This window comes from Trachurus japonicus, chromosome 15 (assembly GCF_045865225.1).
Source record: "Trachurus japonicus isolate A0001 chromosome 15, Traja_1.0".
NCBI classification, from domain to species: Eukaryota; Metazoa; Chordata; class Actinopteri; order Carangiformes; family Carangidae; genus Trachurus; species Trachurus japonicus.
Genome location: NC_140921.1, coordinates 23,670,257 through 23,688,801, shown reverse-complemented (window position 1 = coordinate 23,688,801; position 18,545 = coordinate 23,670,257). Strand labels below are relative to the sequence as shown.

The following is an 18,545-nucleotide window of genomic DNA, read 5'->3' as shown; positions in this document are numbered from 1 at the left end:
CAGGGGGCAGTGTGAGGACATGATTGAGAGCCCCTCAGGCGCCTCAGGAGAGAGTGGAATTATTCACCCACTGTTCTCCTCATGTGTATTGTCTACTGTCACCGCACTTTTCTCATTATCACAACGGCTCTACTGTTATATTACTTTATAATGGTGTAGTGAAAGATTTAGGTTCAGCGAAGCACGCGGCTCAGTTAAAGACAAAGAGGGAAAACATGATCTTTCATTTTAATCAAAGCCAAACAAAAGCTACTGGTATGATGAGGCTTGATGTGAACATTCTAAAAGTGGTTAAGCATTAGACTATCGGTGTTGCATTTCAAGACTGTTATGAGAATTGTAAAACATTTCATTTCAATGCTGTCCACTATCTGCTGCACTGTTGGTTCACCAAAAGGATTTCTGCCTATCACAATATATCTCTAGCTTTAGTACAAAATTAAAGAGACCGAACTTGAGCGTTGTCCTTTCATTGTGAGAGGCCCGACGTCTCTGTTTGACTAAAGGATGTGGATGCCAAGTGGTCATATGAGAGAGACCCACTTAGTTCCAACTCAAACAAACCCCAGGTTCAGTTCCTCTATCCTGTCCGTCCAGGGGATTCATATGGCAAAGCCTCTGTGGCCAACAAAAGCTTCCAAACGAAGAAGACGGTTAATTAAATGGGGCCAGAGGATGAGAAAGTTGAATTCCTCTGTAGATATTGTGACATTAGCAACACTCAGCCAGATTTTCTCTCTGTCGCAGGCTTCTCCTATGATCCGCCTTAAGATTGATCATAGCACTGCATGGACAACATTAAGAAATGCATGAGTATCTTTGTGCCTAAGTGGTACAAATAAACCTCAAATCTGTCATGCGACTTTAACATTTATGTAGGGATTCATCCATTTGGCAACTTGCAGATTAGCACACTCCAGTTTCTGTTGGACATGATCAGGATGAAGGATAAAGCCTCAGCCTCATATGACATGGTGAAGCACTGGAAATGGGCTCATACACACACTGCAGTAAATAGGCTAATGATTATTTCTGCATTTTGACAACTACCACAATCTATATGACAACAGATGTTTTTTATTTTACATTTTTATGTCACTATGGAGATGGACATAACTCACCCCATTGTATTGTTGTTTTATCAAGATAACGCTGCTATCAGTGAAAACGAGCACTCAACTAAAAATGAAATGATAAACCTAATTGGATGTTTTTTTTAAATTTGTATGTTAAATGGTTAAAACTCTCCATGTCTCTTGGCTACAAGAGGGTGAGATTATGTCCGTCTCTCTCCTTTTTCACAGTTCTTTCACGCCTTTTTTCTCTTTGATTTTGTTCCTCTTTTTTCGTTTTCTGAATCTCCACTTATGTTACTCTCAGCACTTCTTTTCTATTTTGATATTAACCCTTGTCTGCCCATATTCTTTTTGAAGGTGAGGCTAGTGCGCTCCAATCCCCCTAGCCCGCAGTTCAAAGCCTCTTTCGACGCCTCCTACCAGGTGTACAAACTCTACCAGATGGCCATTCACAAGGACCCTCCTGACAAACCCTCCGAGAGCCAGGTCAGAGGGTGGGGGGCGCGTAGGTCAACCTGCTTTAGGGGCACCCAGGGAGGGAGGGAGAGGGCGGACAAGTGTGGGTACCCACAGGGGCATCAAAAGGATGTCATCTCACTTGAATCGTTCAATCATACAATAGATTCAAATTTATCATTGATCCAATTTTGTTGTTAACTGCTAGGAGTGATTTTTAAAAATATTTTTAAACAAATGCATCAGACATAGTAATACTTTTTGATTTGTCTGCTTTATTTTCAGTTGTTCTTTATGAATCGATTTACAATTACTCATTAAGTTTTGCTTTAATTCATTGATGTTTGGTTTTTTTTTACTTTCGAAAAATGTTGAATCACAACAAACTAAAGTCAGTGCTATAACTGAGATATCTAAAATTTTTGAAAAAAACAAACAAACAAAAAAACAGGTAAATAATTGGTGTTTTAACTTTGTAACATTAAGCCTCAGGGGGGAAAAACCAAAATGTCTGTATGAATAAAAAAAAAAGCGTTAACATGTTAGTATAAAACAGAGTGTATGTGTATAAGAGTGTGAGTCAAAGGCAGAGGAAATGGAGGGGAAAATGTTTCCATACGCCACGGTTGAGAGCAGTGTTTCTCCAGGTGTCAGAGTTGGCCCTCAGTCGGCCAGCAGGGTTGTTAGTCTTGAATTTTGGGGGGCCAGTTCGTCAGCTGAACCCACCCGGCCTTCACACATTTACCTCGTCTGTGTGCCCCCCTCCCCCTCAAATCACCCTACCCTCATGATAGCCCCCTTTGTGTAAACTGGAATCTCATTTCATTTCAGGATTAGATGGTATGGTAACGAGATCTTAATTGTCTTTGTGCGTGCAGTCTGTTTGACTTTGTTTACCTTCTGGAGGAGTCTGTAGTGTGAGAAGAGTCTGTGTGTCTAGCTGAGATGATCTATTCAGACGCTTCAGAGTCTGGATTTCGGCTGCTCCGGACCTTACACGCACGACTGTTGAATCGTAAGTTCTCAGTCCTCTCCATGTGATCTGTGGTGAAAGCTGGGCAGTGCACTAGCCTCATCCTCAAGTTGCCTCTCATCTTACTCTTTTAAAAACACACTCTCAGTCTCCTAGAATCCCATTGTTTTCTTGCATTCATTTGTCCTTCTTGTACAGCAATCTGATAAAATCACTAAATCAAATTTCCAACTCAAAACAGACCAGCTGTGTTACCAGCTGGGCCCGAGGACTAGGAGACTGATGTGATCCTTAAAATGCCAAAACACTTGAATAACAGTGTTGTGTAAAACCTCTCCTACTGATTCCTGCTCTGTCCATTTCATTGGAGCCTCTTGTCCTTCCTCCCCTTCTTTTTAAATTCATTTTCTTATTACTGTCTTTGCATTCATTGTCAACCCTAATAAAACCTCCTTCCACCCTACCGCCCCTCTCCCTCCACAACCTGTGCTTGAAGGTGAGGCTAGTGCCGGTCAGCTTTGAGGACCCTCAATTCACAGCATCCTTTGAGCAGTCGGTGGCACTGTACGCCCGCTACCAGATGGCCATTCATGGTGATGACCCCAGCGAATGTAGTGAGAGCGAGGTACTGCATGATTATTATTCTGCACCTACTTTAGGGCTCCACTGCACTACACCGCACTGCAATGATTTTCCAACCTAGTACACATGAGAATCTGCTGCTTCTCTTGGTTTTATGTTGTTTTGACGTAAAATCTTTTGGGTTTTGGAGTGTTGGATGTAGCGCTTAATAAGCATAGTAAATAAATAGGATCATTAAAATGCTTTTACTGCACAGTTGATATTTTTTCTTGCATATGTGTAATGTTAAAACCACAACTGTAAACTGTGTAAAATATATAACAACATATTCACTAGTTTATTCTAGTGAATAAGACTTATTATGGGAATGAATGGGAACAGGAAACGGAAAGTAACCAAGTATAGAGCCATTTGGTTTAATTTATAACGCCCAGTAAATAATATCAAAAATTACACACACACACTTCTTTTTCTCCGGTGTTTATATATATATAAATAAAAGAGGAGAAAATAAAGTCTAGTCAGGATGCAGAATTGCTGGACATCCTTACTAACCTGAGAGGGCCTTTTGTCCCTCAGGGCTGGAAAAACAACCTCCCTCTCCAGCCTCCTGCCAGCAGGCCTCAGTAAATTACTGAATTCTCCAGCTTGTAAAAGTAAGGTAATTAATAAATAATAAAAACTGTCAGATTGGGCAGACTGTGGCAGATTCTTTCCTAGTGCCATAACACCACCTCTATTAATAGGGAGTGTGTTTGTGGGTGTTTGTGTGCAGTTTCAGCTTTAGGTTTATAACTGTACTGGGATTGGATGGGTTCAAGAACTAGAGGAATAACATCTAAAAAAAATAAAAAGGTGTGGAGCTGCACAAACAGTTGTGCTGTCTGTTGCGCTGCCAGAAAGTAAAGTTCTTTTTTTTTTATTGATGGTCTTTCCAGGTTGGATACTGACTGAATGTAGTGTAGTTATAAAGCACAGTGAATTAAGATCCATTACTAAGGTCCATTACTTTTACAGGTGAGCACATTCGTTGTAATTCATCTTGATGTCTTTTCCTAAGGGATTGGTATAGAGAAATGAGTGTAACACTGTCTTTTCATTTTGACAGGGCTTAATAAAGATGATACAAATATACAGTTCAAGCATTATTATCAAGTCTATCCTCCTGGCATCAGCCTCACAACATGTTGGAGTTGTATCACTTTAAAAATCAGACTCAGAGATCCCTTGTTGCTCTCCATGATCACTGTGGTTAGTTAAATACTATTCGGAGCCCTAATTATTACCACTCAAATAAATGTAACCTTATTGTTTTTTCCTTAGTTGGACTCACGACTATGACATCCATGCCTCAGCCCACAGTAGTAAACGCTGCTGATTTTATTTTCTTACCCGTCAAGCTCCTGGTGAACACCCCTGCTCTCTTCCCAGAAGCTCAAACCCCCCCACCGCCCTCCCCTCCCCCCCATTGTCCTGTGGCATCCATAAAGAAATGGGAAACACATTGTTGATGTGGTGATGGCACATTCTGGTGCCATGCCATTCTAGGCCTGCTGCAGCTACCTAGGAAGTTGGGTCATGTAGTATTTACAGAGGTATTTATTAATCTATTAAAGTATTACCTTGGGACAGAGAGTGGGATACCATCGACCTGGCTCCGAGCCAGGTGAAAGGAGAGATTGTGTGTTTGTGCAAGTTGAATAACCCTGCCAAAATTGTACTATCATTAGACAGTATGATGTCCTACAGCGGAATGGCTTTATTTGTTGAAGGATGCATGCATTTCCTGTCGTACCATGACTGGAACAGAGCCAGACATTATTCCTTCCACATCCAATCCTGGTTCCCTGACAGAGCTGAAGCACATACATGCAATTATTTTGACTTACATGCGCACACACGCGCGCACACGCACACACACTATCTCTCTCTCACTCACACTTACTGTTCTTAACTGTTGTGCTGAGCCGTGACTCTGAGTTCCTGCACATGTGGCATTCATTTTCAGGAATACAAATCCTGTTAAATCTGTATTTACTCTTCTTGATGGCTAGAGCCTCAACCAAGACACATGGAAGAAAAACGGGGGGAAAGAAGTATATGGAAAAATAACTTTTGGCTCAGATTATCCTCAAGCTATTTGCAACATGCTTATGCACAATAATGAAAAATTCAATACCGGCCTCTGTAAGCAGCTTTATCACTGTAGATCTGCTTGCAGCTAGGTTCCTGAAACTCCTTTTATACACTCTGAGATAAACAAAGATTAGTCAGCAGAAGTTTACCAAAGAGAAAAAAACACTGTATTAGGGTTGTTTTTATTGTTTTATAATGTGAGACTGAATAGAAGCACCTTGTCGCTCAAATAAGCACAGCAGTTTGAGCAAGTAAAGTGCACAGTGACGAGGGGTTTAAGTGGCAATTAGGTTTAAGCAGATGTGTGCGTTTATATGTACTGTACTGTGCGTGAGTGAAGACACGACAGCTTGTGTTTGTCTCTGTGTGTGTGTTTGTGTGTATGTGTGTATGAAACGGCTGCTTGCCCTCCTAATCGTACACAGATGAGTGTTTACTATAGGAAAGGGAGAGTTAGAGAGGAAGTGATGGACTCCATGTGTTGGTGATGAGAGCGTTCCAGAAGGAACTCTGGCCTCGGCTCCGTTTACAGGCATATGTGTTGTTGTATTAGAGATAGAGGGAGAGAGGAAGCTGAGATTGTATTCACATGTTTGTTCTCTCACTGTCTTTGGTTCCTGAGTGACTGTGCCTATATGAGACTGTCTGTGTGTCTTGCAGAGTGTGAGTGTGTGTGTGTGTGTCTGTGTCAGGCTGTCAGAACTGTGTGGTCTGTTGTTTGTCAGTGACCAGAGAGGGGTCAACTCTGCCAGGCTCCAGGAGAGCGGCCTCGCCCAGCGGAGCAAGGTTAACACAGCAGCAGTGGAGGGCTGCCGTGCTCCACTGCTTGTTCCCCTACATGCGATTACCCAGCAGCCCCTTCACCCCCCCCGATGATGATGATGATGATGATGGTCCTCATAGGTGTCGAAACGTATCATGACACATGCACTGAAGTTCACACACTTGTAGACTACTAATCAAATAATCAAATAACACAACGCTTTACTACCAAGTCCACAGGAGGCTCTCAGCAGCCTGTGTCGTAGCACGGCCTCTATAAATGATGTCATCTAATAACTGCAGCTGTTGGTAAACCACTTTTTTCTGTTTTTTTTTTTTTTTTTTTTGAGAGAGAGGTTTAAACAAAAGTTTCATTTGTGCCCCTCAGCAGTATTGCACATTGGGAGGCTTTGCTGTTGGTAATTTGTTGACTGGCAAAGCAGTAGTCACTGCAGAGTTAGGAGTGGAAAATTACACTTTACTGGCATTGGTTACACAGGTGGAGAACTCGATAAGAATTTTTTCGCATGAGCAAGGATCATTGTCGGCCTCACAGATGTAGTCAGCCTGATTTCCATATTGGTCATGAAAAGTGTGAAATTTGAGCAAAATCTTTTTTCTGTTCAGCAGGTGAATGTAATTTTCATACATTTACATTAAATGATATGTATGTATTCTATTCCCTCTCCTCCTCTGCATCCAGGTGTGGGGTTGAATTGGGGGTGAAGGCAGTGTGTTGCAGTCTGTTGCAGCTCAGCACAACACCTCTCATAGCAACAACTATGTGCACTGTTGCAATGCACCAGTCGTTTCTTTTGTTCTGCAAGTTTTGCGTTCGAACCTTGTATTTTATAGATTTTCTTATTTTTTATGACTGTAACTTAACTAATATTTTATGGATTCAGTCATTTTTTCTGATGAGAATCCAACTGGAGTGGGCGAGTTTGAAGAGGCAGTGAAAACTGTTTGGGTGTTTGCCTCAGGCAAAGGTAAAATAGAAATGACAGATGACAGTGCATCATTCTTTAGCTCACGTCTGCCAAAACAACCCCCGTGTTGGAGAACACTGTATTAGTGTCACCAACACACACATCAGCTGTGGCAGACAAATGGAGAAACACACTCTTTTGGATGAGTTCAGGCTACTGGCAGGACTTTGAGTTGCATCTAAGCCAGGACTGTCCCACCCAGTGAACCATGCCTTCAGCAGTCATCACTGTTACTAGCTGTACTGCTGTGTACAGACGCAGACACACATACACAGGGGACGTTGGTGTGCTTGTGGGATTTTCCAGCATCTTTGTTGTAATGAGAGGGAATGGCCACACCACAATATGGCAGTACAGAGCTGCATTACACATAACTTAGACTTTATTCTATTTATCGTTATGTACAGTCCTGCTGCAGATACCAACTGTAACATTAATTGCAGAACAGTTTAACAACCCACATGTCGATGTGCGTGTGCATGCCTGTAGAGTACACACCCATACATAAAACCCCCAACACCCAAAATATACATGTCTCCCCACAGTTTTTACATGAAGTAAAAATTAAAGCAGAAGTAAGCGGAATATTTGTGTTAATATAAGTCTTAAATAGTTATATCTTCCGACGGCAATCACTTTCATAGAGTGTTTGGTCCGAAACACGGGTCTGTCATTCACTCTGCTCTGCTGTAAGAGGAGAAAACGTCTTGTATACTTCCTTGTATCCTACAAGCTTTATCCAATGAGGAGAGAGAACGGCATGAAGGGCTGTGTGTGCCGCCAAGGGATGCGCATGAATGTGGTGACGTAGGGATGAGGACCAATAGATCCATGACAAGGGCGGGGACTGCTAACTAACGAAGTTAGCCAAAACGACCGGATTGCTTACTTCTGCTTAGCATAATAAAAAAAAAACCCACCACATAAATTGCTATCTCTTATAATTTGACTTAAAGAGACCCTGAGGAGTTTGCTTTTGGTTATAAAAAAGTCTCATATTAATGTGGATGAATCTACATTGTTAATGGGTCCATTTTCGATAAATATATCGTTTTGTCTTTATCGTTATTTTGTTATTATTATTTAGTGGTCGGCTCGCCCAGCATTTACTACTTTCGGTTTTCCGGATGCTGCCCGGCGGGTTATGGGAATAACGCAGAAAACATTCTTGGCAAATTTTTTCGCTTTTGTCTGTCTTGCGCCGGTCCAAGAATTTCACCGTGTTTGCGGAGTCTCATGTAAAATGTAGTATGAAAACACTTTGCTTTCCAAAACCCCAAACCAGCTTTGTATATGCAACAGTTGAATCTAGTTTACTTCCGCCATGTTGTTAAATGTAGATCTTAACTTTCCAAAGTGCTGTTTTCCACTGTGACAAGAACAAGATTCCAGGAAAAAACAAACTGTGAATTAGTAGAACTTTGGGGAGGTCATGAAATACCTCAAATCTGTTCAAAGTATCAACTATTGGCAGTTTCTGTCAAATATATTCCCATTAATAAGCCTGTATAAGTCAAATCCAAGCTGGAGTCTGGGTTTGAGTGAGGTAAACCAAGAAAAAAGTAACACATTATTAATGGAAGCTATTGGGTTAATAAGCAGTGTCATTATGCAACCTCTTATTTTATGAGCCATTTTACATCATTTATTTCATGCATGAGGGTGAGATAGACTGAGTAAAGCTGTCCATCACTACTCCGTTGCGCCTGTTACTCATTATACAATGGTTTTGGCCCTAAACAGTGAAGCGTGCTATGTTTGTCCTCCAGTCCTGCTGGTCAGCTCATCTGTAAACACACTGCTCTCAACTCTGGCGTGAAAAAAAGAAGGAGCACAGGAAATAGTAGAGAGAATGGAAGAAAGATTTAATGTTTCCACAGACGTAAAGTCCCCCGGTAATTGATATCTGATGTGCATTTTAAAGTGTATTAAGAAATAGGCTATTTTGACATCAGTGATGCTGCATATTTAAGCTGTCAGTATGTCCTCCCTGGACTGTGAGCTGTGGTTGATATGCTAAATGTTTTCATTTGTGAAAATACAATCTTCCTTTTTATGCCCCTCTGTGAGTGGGGGGCTGGATTTGATATGTGACACCTGAGCAAGGAGAAAACAGAGAGCAATGGAGGCATGTATGGTTTTCATTTATGCCTTTTCAAAAAGGTTGGTGACCCAGAGAACTAACTGTTTTTCTCTCTGCCCCCCCCCTCTCTCTCCACAGTTCCGGAGATTTCTCTGTGATTCACCACTAGAGGTATGTATTTCCTTTGGCCTGTTGACAGTTTAATAAAACCCCTTTTTAATGTCTCTTTTCATCCATATGTGTTACCCACAGTGATTTACTCCAACAAAGACAAGGTCATCCCCTGGGGAAAACACTGTCATAGATGAAGATAATGCTTTTAAAAATATCCAGCTTTCCAGTATTTAGTTCTCCTTCAAATGTACGCTAGATCCCCGCAGCACATACCTACCCACCCACCTTTGCTCTATCTCTTCAAGAGCCCTCCAGCTGGATTGAGAGCTGGGTTAAGGGATTCAGGAGGGGGTTTTTGTTTCATTTTGGAGGGGTTTTAATTTAGCCCCATCGAAGTGAAAGGGGGGGGTGTTGAGGGAGGGAAATGGTGAAATGTGGTGTCCAGATTGCGTTGCGTCTGTGTTCAGCACAAGGTCTTCAGATCAGTCCTTTTCCTCTGCCCTTGACAGAATGGGACACACCACACACTCTTCACTTTGTGTGGTGTGGTACAGATTACAGCCTGATGAGGCAACTTCATGGGCATCAGTTTGTGACGAACAGATGGCCATTGGCCTAGTTAGAAAAAAAAGAAGAAGTACTCCATGGGAAGTTTGAGGTTTGATTTTATCTTCTGATGCATTAATTGATAAAAATCTTCCTGGTAATCTATTTACATACAAAAAAAAGCTATTTATAATACAAAGGATGTTGATGGGATCTGGAAGAGGATTCCTAGTTAAGATGTGCATATTGCCTGTGGTCACTGAGGGTTAGGGTGAGTGAGATGTAGGTGCAGTCAGGCATCACTGAGCACTTAGCAGGCCCAGTGAGCTGCTGCCTTCAGAAACACCAGTGGACGTGTTGGGTTAGGATAATTACACCAGCAATTAGACCCAGGATGGGCACTTATAACAGCCACTTTAACAGGATTGGGGTCCAAGAGCACACACACATGCATACTGACTGACACAGAGACACACAGACACAGTCACTCTGCTGCCCTGTGGGCCCCCTCAGGTCTTCACTAATGAACATCATTAGTGTTTATAGGAAACAAGCTTTTATCACCTCGTCAAGGCAGGCGTCCAGGCACAGTGAATTACACAGGTCTGCACACACATACACACACGTATGCACACGTACCGTGGCCTCACATATCTTTCTGCCTTCACTGTCCCCTCCTCTCAGCCTGGCTCGGGGGCTGTCTTCACTCATTTGGCCTCCTCTCACCCAACTTTGTTTTTATTCCTTTTTCTGATCTCGTTCTCTCTCTGTCTTCTCCAAATGCTCTCCATTTCAGAGTTGTTATGCATGGCTTTCTGAGCTACCTCTGCGTGTTGGCCTCCATCTGTCTCCAATCAGGCCGCTATTAAAATACACACACAGACACTCACCACATGGACCTGCATACTGTGTGGTTGATCAGCTCACATGTAAGCCAGCATTTATACAAATGTATGCAAACAGCATACTTAAAAATGCAACTGCAGCTAATTAGGAGCCAGGTTCGTCTGACTTGTTTGTTTGTTGCTGTGCTCCGTTTTACCAAAATTGCAGAGGATTCGTGCTGAAACTCATAATTAACATCAGCTGCCCCTGATTCCTGTTTTTTTTTGTTTTTGTAATACATTTAAACAAACAGAGAAGTAAAAACACATTTGTACTGTCTGATAAACAGTGGCATATCGGTGCCTGCAAGCATGAGCAACAGCTATGCAGGTGTCTCTTGCTGCACTTGAGGTCAAGAAACTCTGGATTTTATGGGCTGTGCGGGGTTCACGCACTCGTTCTGTTTCTATTTATTTGTCTTTACAGCCTCCGAATGTGTAACCAAGGGGCAAACACTCATTAACAGAGGTGTTCGCCAATTAGTCACTTTGTTTCTTTATGGACCCAGGCCCTTGGCCACTCCTCTGCAACTCTGCCTGTCCGTCAGCGATCCCTGTGTTCACTTTCCGAAGGGGAAGGAGATGAGGGGAAAGTAAATGAAATACACAGCAGCAGGAAGCGCACCATCTGACATACCACACTAGTGAAGACACAGACACCACTGTACATGCTGCATCTATAAGCCCAAAAAATGGAAAAGTTCTACTAGCTGCATCAAGAATGAAACAATAGACACTCCTGAAAATGAGTCAAATACTAAAACAAATGTTAAGCATTGGAGAAATGAGCACTGCTGCATGGTCATGATAACAGGTGCAGCTACATCTGCAGCCTGTTTGCAGGTCTCGCTCTATGCATATTTGTGGTTGTGTGTGGATGCACAATTGTGAGGGCCAAGTTTACAATGTGTTAGTTATAGTGATGAGCAATGACTCTAAATATCATAGAAGTTACAATATGATCAGGTGCTATATCTAAATTTAAAGAGGTGATTTTTTTTTCTTTTTGGTAAATTTTACATACTATAAATGAAGCCTTGTGGTGGTGCTGCAGAGACAGCCCAGGCCTGCAAATAGAGCCAGCATTTAATGAAAAAAAATTGAATGAAAAATTAGTTGTCCAACTAAAATCATCACAATATCTATCAAAATCTGAAATATGATATTAACACACCGTTTACACCTCAGACCATCAGTTGATGGTCAGTGCCACATTCATAACAGCATAATTGCTACAGCATGTCTAACAATAGAGTCACATAGAGTTGAACTTTAGCGGAAAAGAAAGTAGCAACATGGTGGTAAGCACTCATCCCACGGTGACTGATTACCATCCGCAAGCAATTAATAACAACTGAGCAATTAATAGACTCAACGTGCTGCTTATCTACAGCCGTTAACTGTGGTACTGTAATCATGTTCAGCACAACTGATTCAAGGAGCCAGAAATCACAGCCAGTCTGCAGAGTGTTGTAGTGTTACTTGAAAATAATATGCTTAGTAGCCACATGAAAAAGCCTAATGAGTAAAGACATGCCAAATTAATCATACAAGAAGATGGAAAGAGTACAAGGAAATATGAAATAAGAAAAACATGATATAAAAATCAGTGTAAAAGCTAGTTCACTGATTGCTGTGAGGAAATGGGATAAAGTCACAGCTATTCCCAAAATCTGTTTCAATATCTGACACGTCCAAATGCTCTAAGCAAAAAAGCCAGTCCTAAAACAATGAGATATAAAAAGCTGTTTTTTCAATACACTGAATGACACATCTCCCTTTTTTTTTCTTTGTGTGTGATTTTCAGCCACATGCAATAATGTCCTAGAACTGTCACACCGGAGACAAGTCAAAACCGCAGAAATAATCTGTGAAAAATGTTGCAGCCCTTTGCAGTTTACATGATTACAACAGCATTTGTGTTGCCATTAAAGTTTTGTCACAGTTTTTTTCAGGATAGATGATTTATTTTGAAATACCTGAGCTCTGAGCTGTCAGTCTCTGTATTTTTGCCATGCGTATTATACTAGGTCCTTGTTTCAGACAGTTTTCCATAATGAGTTGTTCCGATAAGTGTCTATCTGAAACAACATACAGCACACCACCTCCCTGCTCAAATGGCCCTGTATTTAAGCCATATGAGAGCGATTTGGGGCTGCAGTGGAAGAGATCTGGGGTGATTTGATGTGCTCCAGAGAATGTTTGGATTGTTGTCACAGTGGCAAGGACACAACCATTAAGTTGTCGTCTGGGGGTGACGCGCAGGTCAGTCAGACGAGATCAGCCTTGGACTTGGTATGAACTTACAAACAAACATGCACACTGAGGCAGCCATTACTCCAATGGCACGGGCGTCCGCGCTGATAGAATTGTGCTCAAGCGTATATACAGTGGAGGGTGAGGTAAGAAAAATCTCCCTCTCTTACACACACTGATCACCAGCTCGGCTTGCTTTCCTTTTACTTACAACCTCTAAATGATGCCGAGGGGCCTCTGACAAAGCCTCCAGTGTTTCTGGGAGAGCTGCTGCCAAGAAATAACAGGCTGCCTGCTTATACAGACGGACAGTTCCCCCAGCCTCTCACACACACACACACACACACACAGGCGCACACACAGCCACATAGAGTGCTTGTTCCAGATGTGGTGTCTGTCACCCTTCAGCACCCCTCGGCTCTACACCCCCCCATAACTTTTCATTTTTATCATATTCTTCCCTCCTTTTAGCCTTTTAGTCTGCCAGTCATTTACAGCTAATGTGTAGTAAACCCACATCATCTTTGTGTCATATCATATGTCCTGTGATGTGGAGGAGCATTTTAGACGATGTAATCATCCCTCCCCTCCCAATTGCCCACACAGAAAAAAAAAAAGAATAAATGGACTCTACTATACATTGTGTCAGACAGGAAATCAGACCTGGGTGTCCAAGCGCCTGAGCCAGAGGGATATAGTTTTGTTTATATTACCAGCTCGACTTAACAAAACCTTACATGGTGCTAAGGAGGAATGTGGCACACAGTCTCCCCATTGGTGATGTTCAGCCCTCTGGGGTCATAGAGCTGCAGGGAGTGTGTGTGTGTGTGTGTGTGTGTGTGTGTATTTGGATTTGGCCAGGTTTAGTTTGGTCAGACTGCAGCGCTGGATAAGACAGCCAGCTCTCTTGGTGTTGTGATAACTAGCAGTGTCTGCGCTATTTAACTGGGTCCAGATGAAAGTTGGTGAAAGAGAAGGATCCTGTTACTCATGCACTGAAGACAGACACACATACACGTGCACACACACTCACACACACACACACACACACACAAACATAAGCCAATACCCTAGCTTAACGTGACTTTTAACCTTAACCCCAAGCCTCTGGTCTTAAGCCTCTGTGATAAAAGCACTCAAGCCACTTGATTGAAAAACCCAGCATGTGGATCCCTATGAGAAACTCAATGTGTGTCAAACACTTAACTGTTTTATTAATGGGGCAGACTAAGGCACACGGGTGCACACCTACGCCCACATTCTTTCATGCCTCATGGAGAGAGCAGACACAGACATATATAGGAGAAAGCTTGGCAACACTCCACCACCGCCTGGTGAAATGGATTTTGCTCATGCAGGGTCTTTTATTAAAAAGTCCTCTCCCGGAGTGTTTCTGTGACCAGTCCCTCCCCGCCCCCCCCAACCCCACCCTGCTCCTGCTCTCGCTCCACATTTGGGAGCCATTAGCAGGCTGAACGCGAGGCTACTGTACACCCCCACACATAATGCGTGAGGCCTGGCGGGGAAAAAAAGCTGGGGTTATAATACACCATAGTACAGGTGTGTGTACATAAGGCAGAGAAAGCAGATCTGTGCAAGCGAGTGAAAACAATCCTTTTAAATACCACATTCTCATTCTGCTGTGATTTATATGTTTCACATACAACCTGTATTGCACACAAGAGTACCATTACCGTTTTGACCACCAGTAACCGCTTTCTCTTTAACTGTTTTTCGCTCTTTGCCTCCACACAGGCTGAATTCTCTCCGGATGGACCCGAGGTGGGCTACGGGTCCTTCCATCAGCAGTACTGGCTGGACGGACGCATCGTGGCTGTGGGCGTGATCGACATCTTGCCCACCTGTGTGTCGTCCGTCTACTTGTACTACCACCCAGAATTTGCCTCACTGTCTCTGGGCTCCTACTCTGCTCTCAGGTTGGTCCTTAAGGTCTCTTATAACTCGTCGTAGAGACTTTAGACAATAATGTGGAGGATGCGTAGCCCTCACAGCGACACCGTCAGTGCTCATGTTTGATAAAACCAAGCCATATGTTTTGTTTCTTACAAATATCTGGATCGTTTACAGTACTCACACTCTTATTTGTCAAATGCAACATGTAGCTTCTTCAAAGAGGGGTCCCACTGTTGAACATTCTCCTTTTTTGTCTAATTTCTTTGTTCTTTCTTTTCCTCTTCCTCTCTTTTCATTCCCTCATGTTTGCCCTCCCCTTAACCTGCTCTCTCCCTGACTCTTGGTCTTCTCAGCCCCTCCCAAATTTTTATCTCTCCTTAGAACTGTATACTATAAGTGCCATAATACTGTAGGTTGGAGAAAAATACCTCTTTGCAGTTGATTGGCCGAGGCAGTGCTCTGTTTTGTGGTTCAGCTGACGACAGTTCTCTCTGCCAAGATGAAATAAGAGAGCGCACACACAGACTGCAGGCACACGTATCTGGCGTTTCCTGTAAAATGTAACCCAATAATGTGAGAAAGGCTTTTAAAAATATTTCTGCACAGATGTGTGCAGTTGTGAGACTGGGTGATCTCTGCTTTTAAAGTTGGCGTGTACAGGTGTTTTGTGTGCGAGTCGCAAGCGTTCACGTATGTGTGCATCGCTGCAGCTAGAACAGACGGGCTCAGCTCATATAGAGGGAACACCCTGGTCATCGCAAGCAACACAGCTCCTCATCACTTATTATTTTAAGAGTCTGACTCCAAGAGTAACAGAGCGCTCGGTGTGTGGAGGAGGCCTTGGAGAAGGGAGCCAGCAGGACTGAAATCCTCCCGCTTGTTTACAGACACCAGAACCCAGGCCTTTGATCAGGTCTGGACACTCCCTAGTCTGCTTGGCCTGGCTGACTCTGTCCAAGACTTATTGTACAGAATGCATGCACAAACACACGCACTCACACATACACACACACACTTTTAAGAACTTGTGCAAACATTCATTACATTAGACAGTTGTGCTTCTCCACAGCAGGCTCAAATGAACTGGAACATGAGTTTTTCAACCATTTACAAGTGAACTAAAGAACTTAAGAAACTGCAGTCAGAAATCACTTAACTTCACTTTACTTTTCTCGATAGAGCAGCAATGGAAAGGTTATGTGAAGACATGGAAAGATTGGGGGATTTTACACAAATACCTAACCTCAGTGGGAAACCTGATTTGTAGGGTTTTTCTTTTTCCCTGTTGTCATCTGGGAAAACAGGTGTAGAGTGTTGTACAGTTTGGGTTAAATATATGTGTCCGGCCGTACAAAAACAAGCACAGCACTGTGTGTGTTGTGTTCTTTTGTGCGGTGTATACGTGTTATTCAGCAGTGGGAACAGGAGAGGGGGTTGTTGAGAAGTGCAGCTCCTTCTGCCTCGGGCTCAGAGGAAAGAAGGAGGAGGAGAAGAAAAGAGGCATATAATGAGGTGCCTGCAGCATGGTGTAGGGAACACAGCTGGTGTCCAACCTGGATCACTTTCTTATGAGGATCCTCCTGATTGTATCGTGCTGCTCCTGATTCTGATCCAAGTCCTAAACATTCAGCATTTTGTTAATGTGGCCTCCAGTCCGATATGTCTTGATGTTTATTAAACTAAGTAAAACATATCGTAAATGGGTTGGTGGCTTTTAAAATGCGTGATAACTTTGTGTTAATAATTTTTTACTATATCTTGTATAGTTTCTCATAATATTTAGAGGAAAAAATGCAGTTTAAGCTCAAGTCTTTACAGGTATCTTGCACCTGCAAAACCGAGCAGATGCTAAGCAAGATGTTTTTTCAACCTAAAGAGGCTCTGAGCACATGGATGTCTCGCGGCTGCATCCTCTCGCATCATTGATTGGAACTGCAGGCTGCTGCTTTGTTTATTTTGTGTGCTATTCAATTCATTTGGCTTTGACCTGCTCCCAACTTTGTACACTTCCAGTTTTTTAAGGGATCCCGGTGGAGCATTTTTGACAGCTGCCTTTGCCAGAGCAAACAGACGAGGGAAAGGAAATGGAACGGGCTCTAGTGATTGCTTATCCATCAGAAAGGCCTGGATGGGTCCCATCTCAATCCTGCACACTTTTCCGGGCCATCCCACGTAGTTGTTTTATGTACTAGAGTACATACATGTTCTGTGTGAGTCCAGGCTAATTTCCTTAGTTAGAAGCTTCTGTGTCTTCCCACCACAAGTAGCTCAGTTTGTATTTTATATCTGGCTAATCAACACTATTCTTGCAGTGTTTGGTAATGAAATGTTTCCGCATGCATGCGAGGCTGCAGTAAGTACCTCGTGGTGCGCGCTATTATGGGCTCTTTGTGTCTGGGTGTGTATGTGTATGCACATCAGTATGAGCGAAGCTGTGCAGGAGCAGAGGGCTTGATAATTGGCTTGTGCTGGAGTGTCAGATGGCTGAAGAGGGGATAATGGCGGACTCAAGCTGCTGCCATGGGGGTGGAGGTGTGGGTGTGAAGGCCTCAAGTGAAGGGGGGCACAAGGCTTTTTGTGAATGGGCCCCTCGCCTCTCTTGACCCCCCTCCCCCAATTCAGGCCTGCCGGGTCCTTTTGTGGAGAGGGGATGGGAACCCAGGAACCTGGCAGCAAGCGGGTGACCTTCTAGCACCTCGCTCTATCTGCCTCTCTTCTCCCTCCCTTTCTCTTTCTTGACCCCCCTCTTTTATATTCTCCCCTTGCTCTCTCTCTCCCTCTCTCCCCCCCCTCCACGGCTTGGCCTGCTTTGTCCCGTGTCTTATTTTTCAGTGCATCTATTTTATTTTAAGGCCTCTTTCTCTCTCTCTTAAGTATTGTAAGAAAGAGAATTCTCCCCCTTCATTTGAGCGGGTGAAACACAGAGGGGTGGAAGGAAGAGTGAAACAAAAAGGGAGAAGAAAGAGGACCTGGAATTTAGTTATGGAATAGTGAAGGAAACGGTGGAGGTAAAAGGAGGAAAATAGGCTTTTAGTAAAAGGATGCAATTAAGGAAGAAACTATTGGGGAAAAATAAAGCAAGCAAGACATTTACTGTATTTGAAGAAGCTGTATAAATCTTCCAAGTTCTAAATCTTTATTTTACACGCTCTCACCCTCTTTTTTTCACCACCTCCTTTTCTGCTCAAGGGCTCAATGCCGATAGAGAGAAGGCAGTTGTTTTTGTGTAATGAAATGAGACCAAGAAAAGCTGCCTTTTTAGAGTGTGGGTGTTTACTTCCTCGGCTTGGGCACTGCTCTAGTCGGAGCTGTTAGTCCCTATTTTAGTTCTCAATACCCTCATTTATACTCAAATATTCTCATATAAATTGATATAATCTAAACTACCCCTTACTTTGTCTGGCTTGGAGTCTTTGGTGATGAAAACCATCTCTAAACGGCAGATCAGTTCTGGTCTGTCATTATTGGCTTACACAGCCTTAACTGCATGTCTATGTATCTGCAACTAAAACAATGAAAACTACTTAGCTTCAGATGTTTGAACTTGAATTTTAGTTTTAAAAAAAGTCCAATGTGAATGCAACAGACATGCAACATTATGAACCACCTGAAATTTACTGCGGTGAATGTGTGCTGAGGATTGACTGCCAAACAGGGAAGTGTTGCTGGGGTGGGCTGTCACTGTTGGAAATAAACATCAGTCTACAAGTATGTGTGCTGTTTGTGAAAGCATGAAGCATGAGCTTTTCTTTGCAGCACATCTCTTAAAAGGTG

The 18,545-nt window shown here is 42.8% G+C and overlaps 1 protein-coding gene across 6 annotated transcripts in view; it reads left to right on the top strand.

Moving 5' to 3' along the window:
- Positions 1–18,545, top strand: part of ate1 (arginyltransferase 1) — a 52,481-nt gene that overhangs the window by 11,537 nt on the left and 22,399 nt on the right. For 2 of the 6 annotated variants that reach the window (XM_085800601.1, XM_085800600.1), the window contains exons 7-10: positions 1,434–1,562; positions 3,002–3,130; positions 9,196–9,228; positions 14,613–14,794. In XM_085800601.1, coding sequence (XP_085656727.1) covers positions 1,434–1,562; positions 3,002–3,130; positions 9,196–9,228; positions 14,613–14,794 — 473 coding nt within the window. The remainder of the gene's footprint in view (positions 1–1,433; positions 1,563–3,001; positions 3,131–9,195; positions 9,229–14,612; positions 14,795–18,545) is intronic. The other 4 variants (XM_085800606.1, XM_085800604.1, XM_085800605.1 and 1 more) reach the window with 2 other exon arrangements.